At 38.5% G+C, this 18,005-nt stretch overlaps 1 protein-coding gene across 1 annotated transcript in view; it reads left to right on the forward strand.

The window, feature by feature from the left end:
• Positions 1–12,736, forward strand: part of LOC126190973 (sodium- and chloride-dependent glycine transporter 1-like) — a 139,618-nt gene extending 126,882 nt beyond the window's left edge. The window contains exons 13-15 of the mRNA XM_049931642.1: positions 3,007–3,107; positions 3,188–3,358; positions 12,427–12,736. Of these exons, the coding sequence (XP_049787599.1) occupies positions 3,007–3,107; positions 3,188–3,358; positions 12,427–12,528 (374 nt within the window). The 3' untranslated portion in view covers positions 12,529–12,736. The remainder of the gene's footprint in view (positions 1–3,006; positions 3,108–3,187; positions 3,359–12,426) is intronic.
• Positions 12,737–18,005: the final 5,269 nt, after the last annotated feature.

Consider the following 18,005-nt stretch of genomic DNA (forward strand, 5'->3'; position numbering starts at 1 on the left):
GAGGTATAACCTTATGTTTAAAGTTTAACACAGTATGACAAGTATTACAGTTAGAAACTGTGTGTTCGTCTTGAAGCAGCATAACTGACAGTGCACAAATACCAGGAATTCATTCGTCCAGTATTTGAAAATGACAGCCCTTAGTGACTTCCAACAAACTTTACATTTCCCGGGTTCAATTCCCGGCGGGGTCAGCAATTTTCTCTGCCTCGTGATGACTGGGTGTTGTATGATGCCCTTAGGTTAGTTAGGTTTAAGTAGTTCTAAGTTCTAGGGGACTGATGACCATAGATGTTAAGTCCCATAGTATTCAGAGCCATTTGAACCATTTTTGAACCAAACTTTACATGTAATTCCAATACTTTATGAAACTTTTTCTCACTGATGCCCCTCACAAAATGACGAAAGGAAAAAAGTTATCACATACTAACTTTTCTGTATTCACGCAGTAAAACTTCGGCATCAGATATTTACTACCACCTCTACCACAAAACAGTTTGAAGAACATTATCCACATACATCTGTGAATGTAACTGCAAAATTATCTTATCGTACAACAGAAGATATGGCACCATAGACATTTAGATGTGTGAAAAACAAGCTTTTGCTTAAAATTGGGTGAAGATTACCCAGACTATATTCATTTAGTGTTTCATAATGACAGCACTTACAACTTGCAACAAACTTTACAAGTAATTTCAAATCTTTTCTAGACATTTTCATGCTTATAGACTTAATGCTAAATATTTAACACATGAACTCATTGTAAACTAATCATATGTTTGAAGTCATTTTATACCGCACATGGGAGTTCGATACTTTACAGAATAAGGGTTTACTGATAGTATCTGACAGAAAATTCTGAGCTAACATTTACGTCTTCTTTAAATGTTTCTATAGTGCAAAAGATGAATCAGTAACAAAGGCAGGTAATAATGAAAATAAAGGCATACAGGAAATTAATCCTAGCTGAGGTCTTTTAAACCATATGAGGCACATAAAAAGAAAAGGCATCTGTAGCTGCCAGGGTTTCAATAGAAATGGTTAAAATTTGAGCAATTAATACAACTCGAAAATCATCTACGAAATGCCTGTGAAGGACTACACTTACCCAATACTGGAAATATGCTGTAATTACAATATTTCACAACAAAAGAGACAAACAAGGCTTTAAAAACTGTAGACTTTTCCCTAATAGAATTAGATTTTAATGAAGCCAACGGGCAAGCTTCCTTCTGAAGGGGATACTGCACAATATACCATTATCTTTTAGTGTTTTGAACTGCAATAATTAATGGAAGAATTTATTAAAGGAAGTCTGACACTACATCTAAAAATTTATTATAATAAGAATAAAATAATGTAAAGCAAACACAATGAAAAGAAAACACTACAAATTAACGATGACGGCACTGACTCAGTTGATGAGTTTTTGTATTTAGAGATGCTTAAGATATGACATGGAAAAAATTAAACAGAAAACTGAAAAGGGTTTGGAGTTTTTTGGTAAACTAAATTGGGTTTTCAAAACTAAGCTTCCAATGCTTCTGAAGTGGAAAGTTTACAAAAGTCAGCATTTATTTTCATTTTTTAGTTTATGTCAGTAAAACTGATTGTTTTAATGGACCACTTTAGTCTTTTTTGTACATAATTATAAATTCATAAAATGTGGACTTTTAACATGAAAACTATTAAAAAGGTTGGTCAGCAAGCTAGCATGTTGAGAACTACAAGGAGAGACAGAAAAGGAAAAAAAAGATCAGGAAACAGATTTGAATAGAAAATGTAGTTATGACTATAATGAAAATGAAACAAAGATTTGGGGAGAATTTAGCTATATTAATGGAGAGTGGGTGGTTCTTTTGTGGATTCACTATCTATAATCTTTTTCTGTGCCATAGTACTGGAGACTCTTCTCAGAATTGGAAACTTAGTGTAGACATCTTTCTGCCATAGAGTGATAACATTCTCGAAAAGGTAGAAAAAATTTTAACCCAAGTGGACTGCAATGTAAAAGTATTGATATCTGTCTTTGAAGAGATTGAAGGAAAAGAGATCCTAGAAAGATATAGGATATGGCACTGAGGACATATGTGGAAGAATAATTCTACACTGGGAAGTTGATAGCTCTTTTGTGGTTACACTTTTTGTTTCAATATTTAACTCTTGAATAAAATGAGAATGACTTTTGAAATCCACCAAGAAAGGGGAAGGAGCAACCTTCAGAGCAATAAAACAAATTTTATAAGCACAAAAAATTACCTTAATGGGAGAACAACACTCGTCTGACCAAAATGAGATGACGTCCAAATCAGTTTGGCACAAAGCACAAAACTTGTTGTATGTGCAGTGGTGCTGTACATGTATATCACCAGACTCTTTCTTTTCAGCCTTCAGGATTACTACAATCAAACACTAGCATGTGTCTTTTGACATTTTCAATCTGTATGAAAAATTAAATGGTACAGTACCACCATCACTCAAAACAATGCCAACCAATTGGAAACTAGCTAAAAATTTGGTCTAACCACAACAGAACCTGAAGGCAATCAGTACAACATACTTCAAAGAAGCAACAACTAATTTTTGTTTCCCCAGCAGCATTTGGGCACTAGACTCCTCAACAAATTCCTAGCGATACTGAAAACAGTTGATTTTTCATAAACGATTAACTTTAGAATTTTAGAATTTTAAGTGGTATCTGGCTAACAATATGACATTTTTTAATTGCAATTCATTAGTTAATCTCCAAACTTATGTTGGTAGGGTCATTTCTTGTTTACAACTATTTAACTGATGAGAATACCAAACTTCATACACCAAAGATGTGAGCTAGTGGGCAAATTCAAACAGCAACTAGTGCCAATTTAGTTGCCATACTCTGTACACCATATTGCATTATAATAAACAGGCTAAACAAGTTCACATTCAACAGTTTTTAAGTTTTCACTGCCCCTTATATTATCTTACTGATTTTCTCTTAACATATGTCAACCATATTTACAGGTTGTGAAAATTTTTGTCAAGACATAGAATTTATGATGAATGAAAAGGTTCAGATATGGTGGAAAATCTGTTGGAAGTACATCACTCCCTGCATTCTAACGGTAATAATGAATAATTATCTGAATTATAATACATTTGTAACAACAACAGTTAGGCTAACAATGTGGGTTCCCTGTTCTAGTTCATCTTCATCACAACAATAGTTTTCAACACACGAATTTCCTACAACAATATTGAATATCCAGACTGGGCCATTGCAACAGGATGGATGTCTGCTGTCTCTTCAATGATCTTTATCCCAGGATATGCAATTTATAAAATCTTCCTCACTGGGAAAGGAAGTATACATCAGGTAAGTAGAAACAACTTCCATGACACACATTTAAACATCCAAAATTGTATCATCTTAATAATTACATGATTAACTGATTTCCCTAACAAAAAGCTTTCAGTAAAAAGGGGGATGAAAACTGTTGGGAGGCGGGTGGGAGAGATGAGTTAGGGTATTCATATTCCCACAGACAAAAATCATTTTATGACAACTGTTTCTTTCAGTGAAGAAATTCTGGGGCAAAGAAAATAAAACAAACACCCTGTAACTCATATTCAATAAAAGAAATAACATACAATTCTTACATACAGTTACAATTTCAATGGGTTGTACTCCCAATTGAGATGCTCAAGATTTCTACAGAATTCTGAAAGAAAGCTTAACTTTTTGTGCTTCTGAGAAATCAGAAACAACTGTGCACTGAAGCATCTTGCAGCAGAATCAATGGAGCCCAATAAAAACAGTTTTAAAGAGTTTGCTTCACACATAGAAATTCTTCCAAGAACTTTAAAAGAAAATATCCACAAAAGTCAGCTGATATTACTTAATATTGTAACATACTGCATGCTAACTTCACAGTGTGTCCAATACCAAGTATCTCATATTTTTACCAAGTCAGTCTACATTTGACCTATGCTGGACTATTTGCATCTGCTGAACAACATGGGATCTGTTGATCTATGTTGATACACACACTTAGTCCTCACTATTATTATAAAATATCATAAATGTGAAAGTAACTGTCTGTTACACTTTCATGACAAAACCAATGAACCGATTTTGATCAAATTTGTTATGCCCATAGCTTGAACACAGGAAGAATGTAAGTTATTTTAGAAAGGGTGTAGAAGAAGATATTTATTGATTTGAAGCATATAACACAAAACATGGAACAATAATACCTTTTTGAAAAAGCTATTTATCCTTTGACCTTTGAGCTTTATCATATTTGTGAAAGGGCTTTTATTTTTTGATATGCTCTACATAATATGATTGAACATAACAAATACAATGTTTACATAATCCTCAATATGTTTAATCTTAACGTCAGTCACAAGCCCATCATATTTTATTTTCTGAGCGTCACACATCTCTTACAACCTCTGAGACACTTAAAAACTCACAACAACAGCGTCATTAAAATGTTCTATAAAAAACAGAAGGATGTTGTGCCATTACACGTAGAATGTGGGAAGCCCTTATTGCAGCAGCATCTTATTATTATATGTTGGTGTAGCTGTGGGTAACAGGCAGACATGCGAGGGCAGCTGACGATATTGCATGTACAAATATTATAAAATTTGCATTGCACAAAACTACAAACTTTTTATTTATTTCTTTGTCAGTTTATTTAATAATTTTATTTTAATACCATCACCACTCACCATCACCACCACCACTACCATCACCATCACCACTACCACCACCACTCATGTCACCATCACCACCACCACCACTCATGTCACCATCACCACCACCACCACCACCACCACCACCACCACCACCACCATCACCACTCACCATCATCACCACTCATCATAACAAAACTACTTATATGTGCCCACAGCTCACGGTCTTTTGGTTAGCTTTGTGACCCTCATCACTAGGTCTCGGGTTTGATTCCTGGCCCAGCCGGTATTTCTCTACTCAGGACTGGGTGTCTGTGCTGTCCTAATCATTGACAAGCAAGCTGCCGAACTAACGTCCAATAAAAAGACTTGCACCAATCGGCCAAACATGCCATACAGGATCTCCTGGCCAATAAAGAAATATCCCCATATTATTGGCATGTGATCACAGGCAGAATACAATGCTCACACAACTGTCATCATGTTTAATCCATTTTTCCATACTAACACTGTGAAATGTCATAGCATGTTAGGGCAGTTGGTAAGGGAGGGAGGGAGGGTGGCGAAAGGAGAGGGGGTGCTTCACAAGCTGTGCTTACCCAAACAAGTAACCAGGTAAACACTTTAGGGCAAACAAAACTACTGATACTCAAGTGCAGCCACAGGTGGCAGGTAGCAGGTAGCAGACCGTAAAACTAACATCAAACACAAACTGAAAGCATATCTCCTTGATAACTCCTTTTACTCCATAGAGGAATTTCTGAATGTGCAGTAGTGTGAGTGTGTGTGTGTGTGTGTGTGTGTGTGTGTGTGTGTGTGTGTGTGTGTGTGGGCGCGTGCGCGCACATGCACTTGCGATAGTTAAGTGTGTATCAAAAGAAAAATATAAGAGAGAAATTGGACATAGTTAAAAAAATCACACACACACACACACACACACACACACACACACACACACACACAGAGAGAGAGAGAGAGAGAGAGAGAGAGAGAGAGAGAGAGTTCATCTAGCCTGGAAATCAAGAATCAAGAATTGCTTGTTTTCGGTATAGATACTGGCAAGTTATCAGTCCCAGGAGTTCCAAGACTGTGTATAAAATACTCTACAGTAGTTCCTCAGGCTAGCCTGGATGTACAAAAAGAAATGAGCATGGTACTTCAGTTTATATATGTAGATATAGAAGATTCAATAAAATATTTTCTTATTTCCTTACTAAAAATGACTACAACTTACATTTTATATTTGCTCGAAGTAATGTTCCTCTATTATGCTTTTGACAGTTGGTGAATGCAATGTATGTTCAAATGACAAAAAAAGATGTTTTTTTTATGTGATATCATCATCATTTCCTTTGGGACTTTGTCCCAGTCCAGGGCAGGGTCGGGCTTGTTACTATGGATGTGGCGATGTTGGTGTCAGAGGGTGGCCAGATGCGCTTCCCATTGCCACCCCTTACCCCCCCCCCCCCCCCCCCGGGACGGAATTAGTGTACTCCAGCTGTCTGCATCTAGTGTAAACCATGAAAGAGTGCAAACATTTTCAAATGTCTGTGAGTCGTGTAACTGAGATGGGATGTGGGGACCAGCCCAGTATTCACCTAGTGGAATGTGGAAAACCACCAAAAAACCACATCCTGGCCCTCATCATTAATCCACCAGGCGGATTCAACCCAGGGCCGGCGGGCTTACCCGAGTCCAGGAAGCAGCGCATTAGCACTCTCGTCTAACTGTAACAAGTTTCAGATTTACTTGTACTGTGAAACCTTGCTTTTAGCCAAATTTCATGATTCTAGGCCAATGAAAAACATCCTACTGGTTTTGATAAGTGAGTTTCTGAGTATCCATATATGTGACATAAATGGCCGTATCTTTTGACTGAACTGACATAGACACTTAAAATTTTACACTGCCAAGGGACCACAGACCTTAATGCATGACAAAAATTTGAACGTCCTATGTCTACCCATTCCTGAGAAAAAGGGTTCTTAACAAATGGACGGACAGAGAATCAAAGTGATCCAATAATTTTCAGGTTTGCAGCCTGATCCCATCAACATTCTGCTATGATATTTCAGCCCAGAGACGTCTGGCCATCTTCCGGTGAGTAGACAAAGTACTGAAGAGACCTGATGCAGCCATGGTATTTACAGTGAATTCCGTGCACATGTATCTTACTGGCCGTTTACAGCGCATGCATTAGGAGGTGACATGCGTGAGGCTGCCAAGTTGCGTGTGCTGACCTCAGTGGTGAAGTAAGAACAAGCTAATCACTGAGCATTGATTGAGCATTTCGATTCCATTGTGACTACATCATTTCAACAATAGGATTCCAATTTTTATCAAGCTGACAGCCATTATCACAATTCATTAAATTAACAGCAAGACATATTTCCACGGATTTTTTTAATTACAGAGTTCCAGAAGCTGGAAACGGGTGCTAAAATTTTGGTATTATTGTATTCCATTGAATATCCCATGGAAATGCAATGTTCTGCCACAGCTGTTTTTAAAGGTTGCCACAGACGGGTGTGTCTTTCATGTTTTACACAGCATTCCTGGACTGTTCATGTTGTCTGACCTATATATGCAGAGCCACACTCACAGGGAATTTTATAAACATCCACCTTCTTCAATTGTAAATCGTCTTTAATAGATTTAATCCAATAATTTGCTGGTGGATGGAAGATGACATTAATATTATTCTTCCTAAGCAATCTGCCTATTTTAGAAGACAAGTTCCCAGCATATGGAAGGAACACAGTTGATTTACAGTTCTCATTAGTCTCCTCAGAGTGTTGCTTCTTGCTACTATAATTGTGCATGGCCTTCCATATTTGATGCGAAGAATAGTCATTCTCTTTATAAACCTTCTCCAGAAGCATTAATTCTTCATGAAAGCTATCAGCATCTGAAATTACATGGGCCCAATCAATTAAAGTACTGAGTCTGCAGTCTTAAAGCCTACGGTTTTCTGGCGGTATGTACATGACACTTTTGTTATATGGCCTCATGGCAGACAAGAACTGGAAAAATTCCTTCATTATTTGAACTCTTTACATGAGAGCATCAAGTTTACTATGCAGATTGAGGAAGATGGGACTTTACCCTTTCTAGAAGCGTTAGTACATTGTAAGAATTATGGGCCTTTGGGTCATTCTGTGTACAGAAAACCCACACTTACAGAGCTACATCTTCAGCTGTCTAGCTGCCATCAGCCCGCACAAACCACTGGTGTTCTCAGTACTTTAATTCATTGGACCCAGGTAATTTCTGATGCTGATAGCCTTCATGAAGAATTAATGGATTTGGAGAAGGTTTTTAAAGGGTTTTTAAAGAGAATGGCTTGTAGCTTAATCAGTCCATATTTTTAGGTTCTGTGCCTTAGCCTGTAAAAGCAGAACTCTTAATGGATCACATATGGTCAAATATGGAAAGACATGCACAATTATAATAACAAGAAGCAACACTCTGAGGAGACTAATGAGAACTGTAAATCAACTGTGTTCCTTCCATATGCTGGGAATTTGTCTTCTAAAATAGGCAGATTGCTTAGGAATAATAATATTAATGTCACCTTCCATCCACCACAGCAAAGAGCAGGTCCTTAATTGGATCCGTTAAAGATGATTTACAACTGAAGTAGGCAGGTGTTTATAAAATTCCCTGTGAGTGTGGCTCTTCATAGATAGGTCAGACGACACAAACAGTCTAGGAACACTGTGTAGAACATGGAAGACACACCCCTCTGTGGCAACCTTTAAAATCAGCAGTGGCAGAATATTGCATTTCCATGGGACATTCAATGGAATACAATAATACCAAAATATTAACACTGGTTTCCAGCTTCTGGGACTCTAATTAAAAAATACATGGAAATACGTCTTGCTGATAATTCAAGGAATCGTGACAATGACTTTCAGCTTGATAAAAATTAGAATCCTATTATGAAAATGATGCGATCACAACAGAATCGACATGCTCAGTCGATACTCAGCAATTAGTTCGTTCTTATTTCACCACTGAGGGCAGCACACACAACTTGGCTGCCTCAAGCATATCACCTCCTAATGCATGCACCATAAACTGCCAGTACGATTTGCATGCTCAGAATTCACTATAAATACCATGACTGCATCAGGTCTCTTCAGTACTTCATCTACTCACCTGAGGATGCTCAGAATTCACTATAAATACCATGACTGCATCAGGTCTCTTCAGTACTTCATCTACTCACCTGAGGATAGTCAGACGTCTCTGGGCCGAAATATCATGGCAGAATGTTGATGGGTTACAGCTGCAAACCCAAAAATTACTGGAAGAAGAAATACATTGGGAAAATTTCAGAAGTCACAACAAAGTGATCCGTTAAGAGTTCTGCTTTTACAGGCTAAGGCACAGAACCTAAAAATATTCAGCATGTTACCATATTTATCCTTTAGAAAGTTTACTGTAATTGTACAATGACTAAATTGAAATCACACTGAAAGGTCACAATTTAAATTCATGGAACATGCTACTGAAGGAAGGAAGGAAGACTGAGTTTATCACCCCGTCAGCATCAAAATCATGAGAGATGGAGCAAAAGCTCAGAGTGTGTAAGGAAGGGGAAAAAAATCAGCTGTGCCCTTTCAAAGGCACCCATCCTGGCATCTGCCTGAAGAAGTTTGGGGTAATCATGGGAAACCTAAATCTGGATGGCCGGATATACGTTTGAACCGTCACCCTCCTGAATGCAAGTCTAGTGAATATGCAACTGACTGATTTGTTGTCCCTAAACTAGTTTCAACAATAATTTCACTATCATCTATGGGCTTGTACTTCAAAAAAACACAAAATTAAGTTCATTTTACAGTTGCACACCGAAGTTTTTCAATAAGATATCTTTCTCTCACAATTTCCCCAATATTGTTAACATTTGTTTCCTCTATCAGCAAATTACATGCTGTGTGAGGAAACATACCACTGTTTCACTACATAACTGTAAAAGAATCGTGAATGGATAAGGCACATGTTGCACACCAGCCAATACTGAATTACTACTGGAAAAATAAACATCAAACCAACATTGACAACCTGGGAAACAAAAACTTTGTGGTTCTGAAGCACATGTACATGTCAAGCTATTGGATGAGGAACTATATGTGTTGTGTACTTGAAACTCAAGTTTTCAAGTAAACCATCCAGAAATCGATAGCTTCAAATATGTAACTGAACAGGAGACTTTACATTCATGCAAGGCTCTCTATAAAATCAAGATAGATAAGTTATTCTGGGAGGTAGTAGCAGTGCTTTGTCTTCGTTAGAAAACTTCTCTAATATATTTATTTCAGATTTCAAGACTCTTAATTAATTTAACGATGTTCACTTGTATCCACTATTGTGTACAATATGAGCAAAATTAAACTCAGTGCTTTATACGTGTCCTCAACGTGAAATGCACATCCATGCTTTTTGATAGGATAAATTAACACTCTGTGGACTGATTAAGCTACAAGCTAACATTTGAAGAATGTCCCATGCCCCACACGGATGGAGACAGGAAGAGTGCTATGTAGAAGTTAGGACTGCTGAAGTGTGCATTAATCATACATTTTCACACATTCATATTTAAAGTTCAGAAATTATATGAAAGTCATTATTATGTCTGGGCAATATCTTGGCACTTCCTGTGAGATGTGCTGAGGCTGTATTTATGCAATCAGTGCACCTCAAAAAGTCTCTCTCATAGGAAGGAAGCATGTAAAACAAACATAGGGGAATGTGCGTAAAACAGAGACTCTAAGGGAAATTGAATTTTCGCAAAACCACGGTTATTGAGCAAAGCTTGCTGCCTGCATATTTTGAATCTACATGTTATAAAGTATCACAAGTAAAAAAAAAAAACATAATGAATATAATCTATATGTGGTTTTCTTAAGCCATATAAAGTGCCATCATTTCCCAATCTAACAGGGTTAAGTGACCAGTGCAGACACACATACTCCAAAAGTAGACAGCAACCCTCTCTCAACTGAAGCAAATCCAACAGCTTGGAATCTTCCTTTAAGTGCAAACACTTTGCTGTTCTTGGACTCAATTGTCAAGGATTTCATTCACATTATAAATATTGTGAGTAGGGTGAAACTGTTTTCTTGCACTGTTTTAAGAATATTAAAAAAGCTTCCCTATGTTGACCTTGTTAAAAACTTGTTCTCTTACAACTGAGGTAAGCTTCCTATGCCAAATACTAGGGTTCTCTCTTTGAGTGCCACCTCCGGCTGTCTGTTGAAAAAAAGTGGTATTTTCTTCCACTCTGTTCCACTTGTAATGTTATACAGATATTAAAAAAGTTGTCCACATCGACCTTGTTAAAAGCTTGTCCTCTAGCCACAGAGATGGAGTTCCTATGACTAATATCATGGTGCTGTCTTGGCCTGCTGTCTCCCATAGTGTGTTGAAATGATGCAATATTAGATTAGCATTCCAATTGGAATGATGATCTCCATAGATCATTACTGTAAATCCATAAATCACAACAAAAGATTTCTTGTTCTTTATTGAGCTTACTCCATAAGCTTCTCATAGTCTTTTTACAACCTACTGCATCTCTATCTTTTCCTGTAACTCTTTAGTGTATTACATGGAACATGAAATTGCTTTACAGCTGCAGAAGAAGGTGTCTTATCATTCTTTATTACCTCAGTTACATTTTCCATTGCAATAGTATCCAACATTTAGATATATTTTCTAAGGTCTTGATGTCATAGTACCTGAGAGAATCTGGCTACAGTGGACAGTTTTCAATCACATTTTTGTATTTCGGCAAATATAACAAAAAAATTATTTTAAATAAGAATAGATAATTAATTCTGAACTATCACAAAAGGGTAGAATGACAGGTTATGACTTTTTATGTAAAAGGGTCACTCTGCAGTATTATGCCTGAAATATGAAACTAACTAACTGGGATAAACAGATTAAAAATGATTGGATGCCATGTCGACACTAATGGTTCACAAATAAAACTATCAAAAGAAATAGGAATTACATTTGTAGGCCAAAAGATGTTGCTTAAGCACTGATATTGTAAAATAAAGTATTACTCTACTTTTAAGTGAGATAGCAAAAATTACTTAACCTTACATCAGATGACAGAAACATCAGAAAATTTTCTTTAAAAAATAATGGAACAGGTGTCCACTGTGAAACTCCCTGACAACAATGATGGTGTGTGTATTAGAACTAGTTTTTACCACTTCTCGGCAGGCAGCAGCACCATTCTGGGCCACGTTATCCCACCTTCTCCTACTTGTACTGGTGTTATACATTTCTGCAACAGCAGAAGTGACATACGAAGATAAAATGATTTAAATATTCTGTAGAATCAAAATTGACTTCACCTTGCTACAAATTACAAAACACTGCTATACCAAACAGTATTGTTTGCTAAGTAACAATGGCAGTAACTGGATCAAGCTCATACAGGTCAACTTAAATACCAATTCCTCCATTCTCAGCACATCCACAGGAAGTACTGAGTTATTGTGTACACATGATAAATCTGAAAAGAAACCTTTCTTAATTTGTGAATTAAACCACAAATAAATTCAGAGATGATTGTGACACTGTTAGAGCCTCATTGTCTGAAAGCTAACAAAAAAATGGAATACTGAAAAAATTATGAAACATCATAACCATAAAATGATGATACATCATGAGCACAATGTTCTTCCCCATCTAAATTTTTATTTTCTTTTACAGAGACTTGTGAAACATCTGAAAGCAAGCAGTGAATGGGGTCCTGCTCTACCAGAGAACCGAGCTGCATGGAAAGAGCATATTTTATCCAATACCAACAGATGAAGTAGTATTTTTAATTCTTTCATGTTCCTTTGCCTTGTTTACAAAATCATACACATAAAAGCAGATCATGAATACAGTTACTTTCTCGGCCATCTATGACATAATGGCATCTGCCTGTTTCAGAATCACTTTAACTGGTACAATGGTGGCAGTACACATGTAATGCCATTATTATGCACTGTCATTTATACGACTATGAAAAGTTTTTTATGTGATCAATAAATATTTTTTATAGTACGTCTACATGTTTTCTATTTGTCCCTGTTTCACTCATTTTACTCACTGTGTGTGTGTGTGTGTGTGTGTGTGTGTGTGTGTGTGTGTGCAGTCTCCCCACAACATTGTCCTATCCACAACACTCAAATAAGTTCAAAACAGAAATGCTTAACATAAGCATAGCAATATTTTTTATGTTTTTTTCAGCTACAAGTACTTTCTTGGCCAGATTTAGTTGCCCTTTCTGCTAAGCAATGATATTAAAAAAGTGCTTCCTGGTGATATTTACAAAAGGCACTCACACAGAATCATACACTTTCTAATGAAAATTATTTAATCTCAGTAAATCATTTGATATTTAATGTAATACAAATCAAAGAACACTTAAGGTAGAATTTGCTAGGTGCAGTAAGGAAAATCACAGTTGTCACAACTTTCAATGACTAATCTGGAACAACGGTAAAGAGGTGAACCAATTATCTGGAAGAATTATACATTCTACTTTTGGCACTTTTATTTATATTCTACATTGCTTCCTTCAATCACTTGGTATTTTATATTTCCACTTCTCTAAATTTTTCTCAAAATTTCAGCAACAGTAGGCTATGTGCACATATTCAGATGTTTTAACTTTGCCAGTGTACAGATAGCTAATTATGTTCTTTTTATATTAATTGCATTGTGTGAAGTAGTGGATAAGTCCACCACGATAACCAAGGGCGCTAATGTGCTGCTTCCTGGACTGGGGTAGGCGGGGCAACCTCAGATCGAATCTGTCCGGTAGATTAACATCAAGGGCCAGTATGCCAGCTAGCCTGGCTGTGGCTTTTAGCCAGTTTTCCACATCCTGCAAGGTGAATACCAGGCTGGTGCCCACATTACACCTCAGTTACACGACTCACTGACATTTGAAAACATTCGCACTCTTTCATGGCTTACACTAGACACACACAGCTGGGGTACACAAATTCTGTGCCAGGGAGGAGGGGGGGGGGGGGTTGGGGTGGCACAGGAAGGGCATCCAGCAGCCACCCTCTGCAACTAATACTGCCAAATCCATAGTAACAAGGCCGACCCCGTGTTGAAACGGCCCAAAGAAACTGAAGAAACTGACTGAAGTAGTGCGTATAAACAGCAGCTGTGTGGTGTATGAAAAAGAATAAGAACTTTTTAAAATAATTTAGATAAATATTTTAGATCTAGCTCCCGTAATTGTCCATGTGATTAGATTAGCACCTGGCAAAATTTGTTGTTAATATACATAGGTTGGAACTTAAACAGTGGCAACACTGCTGTGGAGACACTATGCAATGGAATCTACTATTGTCGCTGATAGTACACGTTATTGACATATCTACCGTACCTCCGAGCAAATGGCCTCACCAGTCCCATGTCACTGGCGTGCGCACAATCGAGGGAAACACAGTCACTTGTGAGGGTGCGGTCTAACGTAATGGTGTCACTATGTTTTCGAAACGGGACCAACGGAGTTGGATCAAGATTGAATGTGCCAGAGGTCATACAGCACGACAGAGTCATCAAGGTCTTCAAGAGGCATGCAGGGAATCGGCATTGCCGTACAGAACAGTGGGTAAAAGCCTTCAACGAAGGTCGGCAAACTGTGGCAGACATGCATCTGGCAGGTCGTCCTAGCATCTCTGAACAAGAAGTGCATACTGTTGCTGTGTTAGTGGACAGTGATCAACGCCATATGATTCATGAGCTCGCCCATGAAACCGGATTAGCGCATACGACTGTGCTTCACATCCTGAAGGAACACCTGGACATGCAAAAAATTGCATCACAATGGGTTCTGCATAACTTGATCGAAATGCAGAAATGGATGCATTGCGAAGCTGTTTAGACGCACTTGGAGTGCTATGAGCACGAAGGAAAGGTTTTTGTATGCCATATTGTAACACTGGATCAGACATGGGCCACAACGTACGAGCCAAAACTGAAACGCCAATCCAACGAATGGCGCCATTATGGGTCACCGTGAAAGTCGAAAAGTGTATCAGAGCCCCAATATGGTGATAGTTATGGTGATTCTCACGTACGACTGTGATGGTGTTATCCTAACCCATTATGTTTTTCCACGGCAGACCGTCAATGCACAGTATTACTGTTCGTTTTTGGAGCATCAACTGTGACCAGCTTTGCGAAAGAAGTGGCGACACTTTCTGTGCAACCTACCCACCATTTTGCATGACAATGTGCAGGCGCATACAGCACAAGATGTGGCTGCTCTGTTCAGTCAATGCGACTGGAAAGTACTGTACTATCCACCATACTCCCCAGACTTAAACCTTGTGACTTTGATTTGATTCTGAAGATGAAGGAACCACTTCGTAGCATTCGCTTCGGAATTGTTCAGGCTCTGCTAACAGTGTACTATGCCTTCATCATCATTAGCAACGGGTTCTACACAAACTACTTTGAAGGATGGTAACAGGTGCAAACATGTAACTCTTTTGTATCGGTTGTGAATAAATAGTTGCCACTATTTAAGTTCCAACACTCGCACTTTACAGAAGCAGCTTGCACGAACTGCTTCTGTCAATTAACATACAACTTTACTCCTCTTGTACTCTCAACATGTCTGTCCCTCTCATCCTGCAGTCAGAGTGATTTGCCGTTCCTTTTTAAGCTTCCACAGTCTATCCTTCTCTCTTCCCCAAAGAAGAAACTTGTAATTTCAGAGTTAAGAGAATGTGTGTACTCTTACAGGTATATGTGTCCCTCAGCAGTACTGACATTTCCTCTGAAGGTGTCTAAGAATTTTATAGTTTTCTCGAGAGAATTTTTCTTTTGACAGAGTGAAACATAAAAAACAACAGGTAGTTACATTTACTCATAAGCCAAAGGAGATTTATAAGATTGAATATAGGGATAAGATTATGAAGTGGATATGGAGAGCTGCATCAAACCAGTCTCAGGACTGAAGACAACAACAACAACAATGAAGTGGATGATGTAAGACAATTATACTCATTCTCATTTCATTCTTCTCTTGACTCTTATCATCTTCTTCAACTCAAATCTTTAATTTTTCATTTAGTTCAATCGTCAGCATTGGTGTGATACTTGTTATAACACAAAATTGAGAACACCTGTATAATACAATCATTTTAATACATAAACCACAACTTTGTCCAATACAGAGTCCATGTGCATAGCTAGGTTGGTGCCAAGTAAACAATCCAAGAGCAAACTGTAGTTCTCAGTCGCAAGGAACATTGCAAAATCAGGAAGAGTGCACTTTGCTCCTCAGTTAAATAACCAAATTAATCTTGTCTCTGCATGGTGGCACTGGGTAGTGGCTGTGTGAGCCACTTCAGAGGTGCGGCTGTCCATAGTGTCAAAGTGCTGCCTTCTGGAGACAGAATTTCACCGCTGCGTGCTGGCATGGGCAGGTCAAATAACAGGTTACTTGTGGACACCTCATGTCCTGATGACTTCTGACGGATGGTGAGGTGACAGCACAACTGGTATGGTAATTGTGGGTTACCGCAGTTACCACAGTCCTCTCCCCTTGTTGAGGCACCTGTATGCTGCTGTCACTGCACCATCCTTCCCCAATTATGTGAGACAGCACTGGGAGTTCAGGAAAGTGACACCCATTTCTTTGTAGGTGTTCCTGGTCAGTGGGCATTGTACCGTGAACAGCTCCCTGTCTGGCTGCACAGAAGGATAGTGGCCAAGAGGACCAACTGGCCCTGACAATGACCACCATGGGCTGGATGCTGACGGCCGGGGGCACTGATGCTGGAACGAACTCCCTGAAGTGACTTGGGGCCCGGCATGGGGGTGGAGCACTGGCTCTGGTGGTGGCAGCACCAAGTTGATCTTGTGGCTGCTGCATGGGCTTTTCCGGGTCCAGGTCTTGCTGAACCAGTGGTGGTTGAACAAGAGAATGGTGAATGGTGAATAAGGAGCAGTGGGTGGGCTTTTGGAGGCAGAGGAGAGGAAGGAATTGTGATAAGTGGAAAAGTGGATGAACTCTGGAGGCCAAGAGGAGGGGGAGGAGGGGGAGTACCGTATTTACTCGAATCTAAGTCGCACTCGAATCTAAGCCGCACCTGAAAAATGAGACTTGAAATCAAGGAAAAAAAATTTTCCCGAATCTACGCCGCACCTGAAATTTGAGACTCGAAATTCAAGGGGAGAGAAAAGTTTTATGCCGCACCTCCAAATCGAAACAAAGTTGGTCCATTGTAATATGAGACACAATTTAGGTCGAATGAATGACGATACAGCTACAGTAGTTTGGTTCGAGTCGTAAGCTTAGCAGTTAAGCTTTACCAGGTAGCTATTGCTATGTGTCAGGTGCTCCGTCCTCATTTATACAGGTACCCTTCCTTTTTCACGCGCTTCGTCTGGTTTGAATTGATTGCTTATTTTTCTTTGATCTGATAAGTGCCGTTCTCTTTGTTACAGGTGTTTACGTCACTCTAAGCTGAAAATGCATTACTGTACTGTGTCCTGCATTGTTTATCGCATACTGATAATGAGTGTTTACGGCCTATCGCCGCTCGCGGCATGGCTTGCTTTTGTGTGCGCGCTACCGCCGCAAGAGAGAGAGAAGAATAGTCACATTAGCGAAACAATAGCAAGAGACTATTTGTTGTTAGTTACACTGCTGCTTTCTTTGATAATGATCAATAAGAACCAAATAATAGACTGCGTATGACAGATGATGTTCTGAACGAGAGTTTAGCGAAAATTTTTCTCCGTTTGAAAATCTTTGCAGACGCCTCTTTAGTACATTACATTCTGCACAGAAATTAGAGCCATCTTAGATTTAAAAATCTAGTCAAGTGCCGTGCTTCATTTCTGACTGTATCATTATTAGGCATAAGAATAATACGAATATAAACATGACATGGTATGTATATTCTTCCGCGTTTGCTGTTGTCTCACACTAGTTTCGTAGTTTATTAGGCAGACAGGATTGAAATGACATAGCAGCAAACACGAAAGAATACATGGCAAAAGGTTTATATTCGTATTAATATTATGGTGAAGAGAATACTGCATGTGATTCACAATTCATAAAAGTTCCTATTAACAACCGTCTCTTCTCACAGGTAGGAAAAAATTCAGAACGTAGAGTTGGCCATATTGACAAACATCCCAGTCTTGCCAGTCGGATTTTCGTAGCCCATTGAAATGCTGTTACATTCGAAGAAGAACAATACGGAATTTGTATTTACTTCGTTGGATAATGTATGAAAATGCAGTGGTCGAAACTCGGAGCA

Source organism: Schistocerca cancellata, chromosome 6 (assembly GCF_023864275.1).
Source record: "Schistocerca cancellata isolate TAMUIC-IGC-003103 chromosome 6, iqSchCanc2.1, whole genome shotgun sequence".
Classification (NCBI taxonomy): Eukaryota; Metazoa; Arthropoda; class Insecta; order Orthoptera; family Acrididae; genus Schistocerca; species Schistocerca cancellata.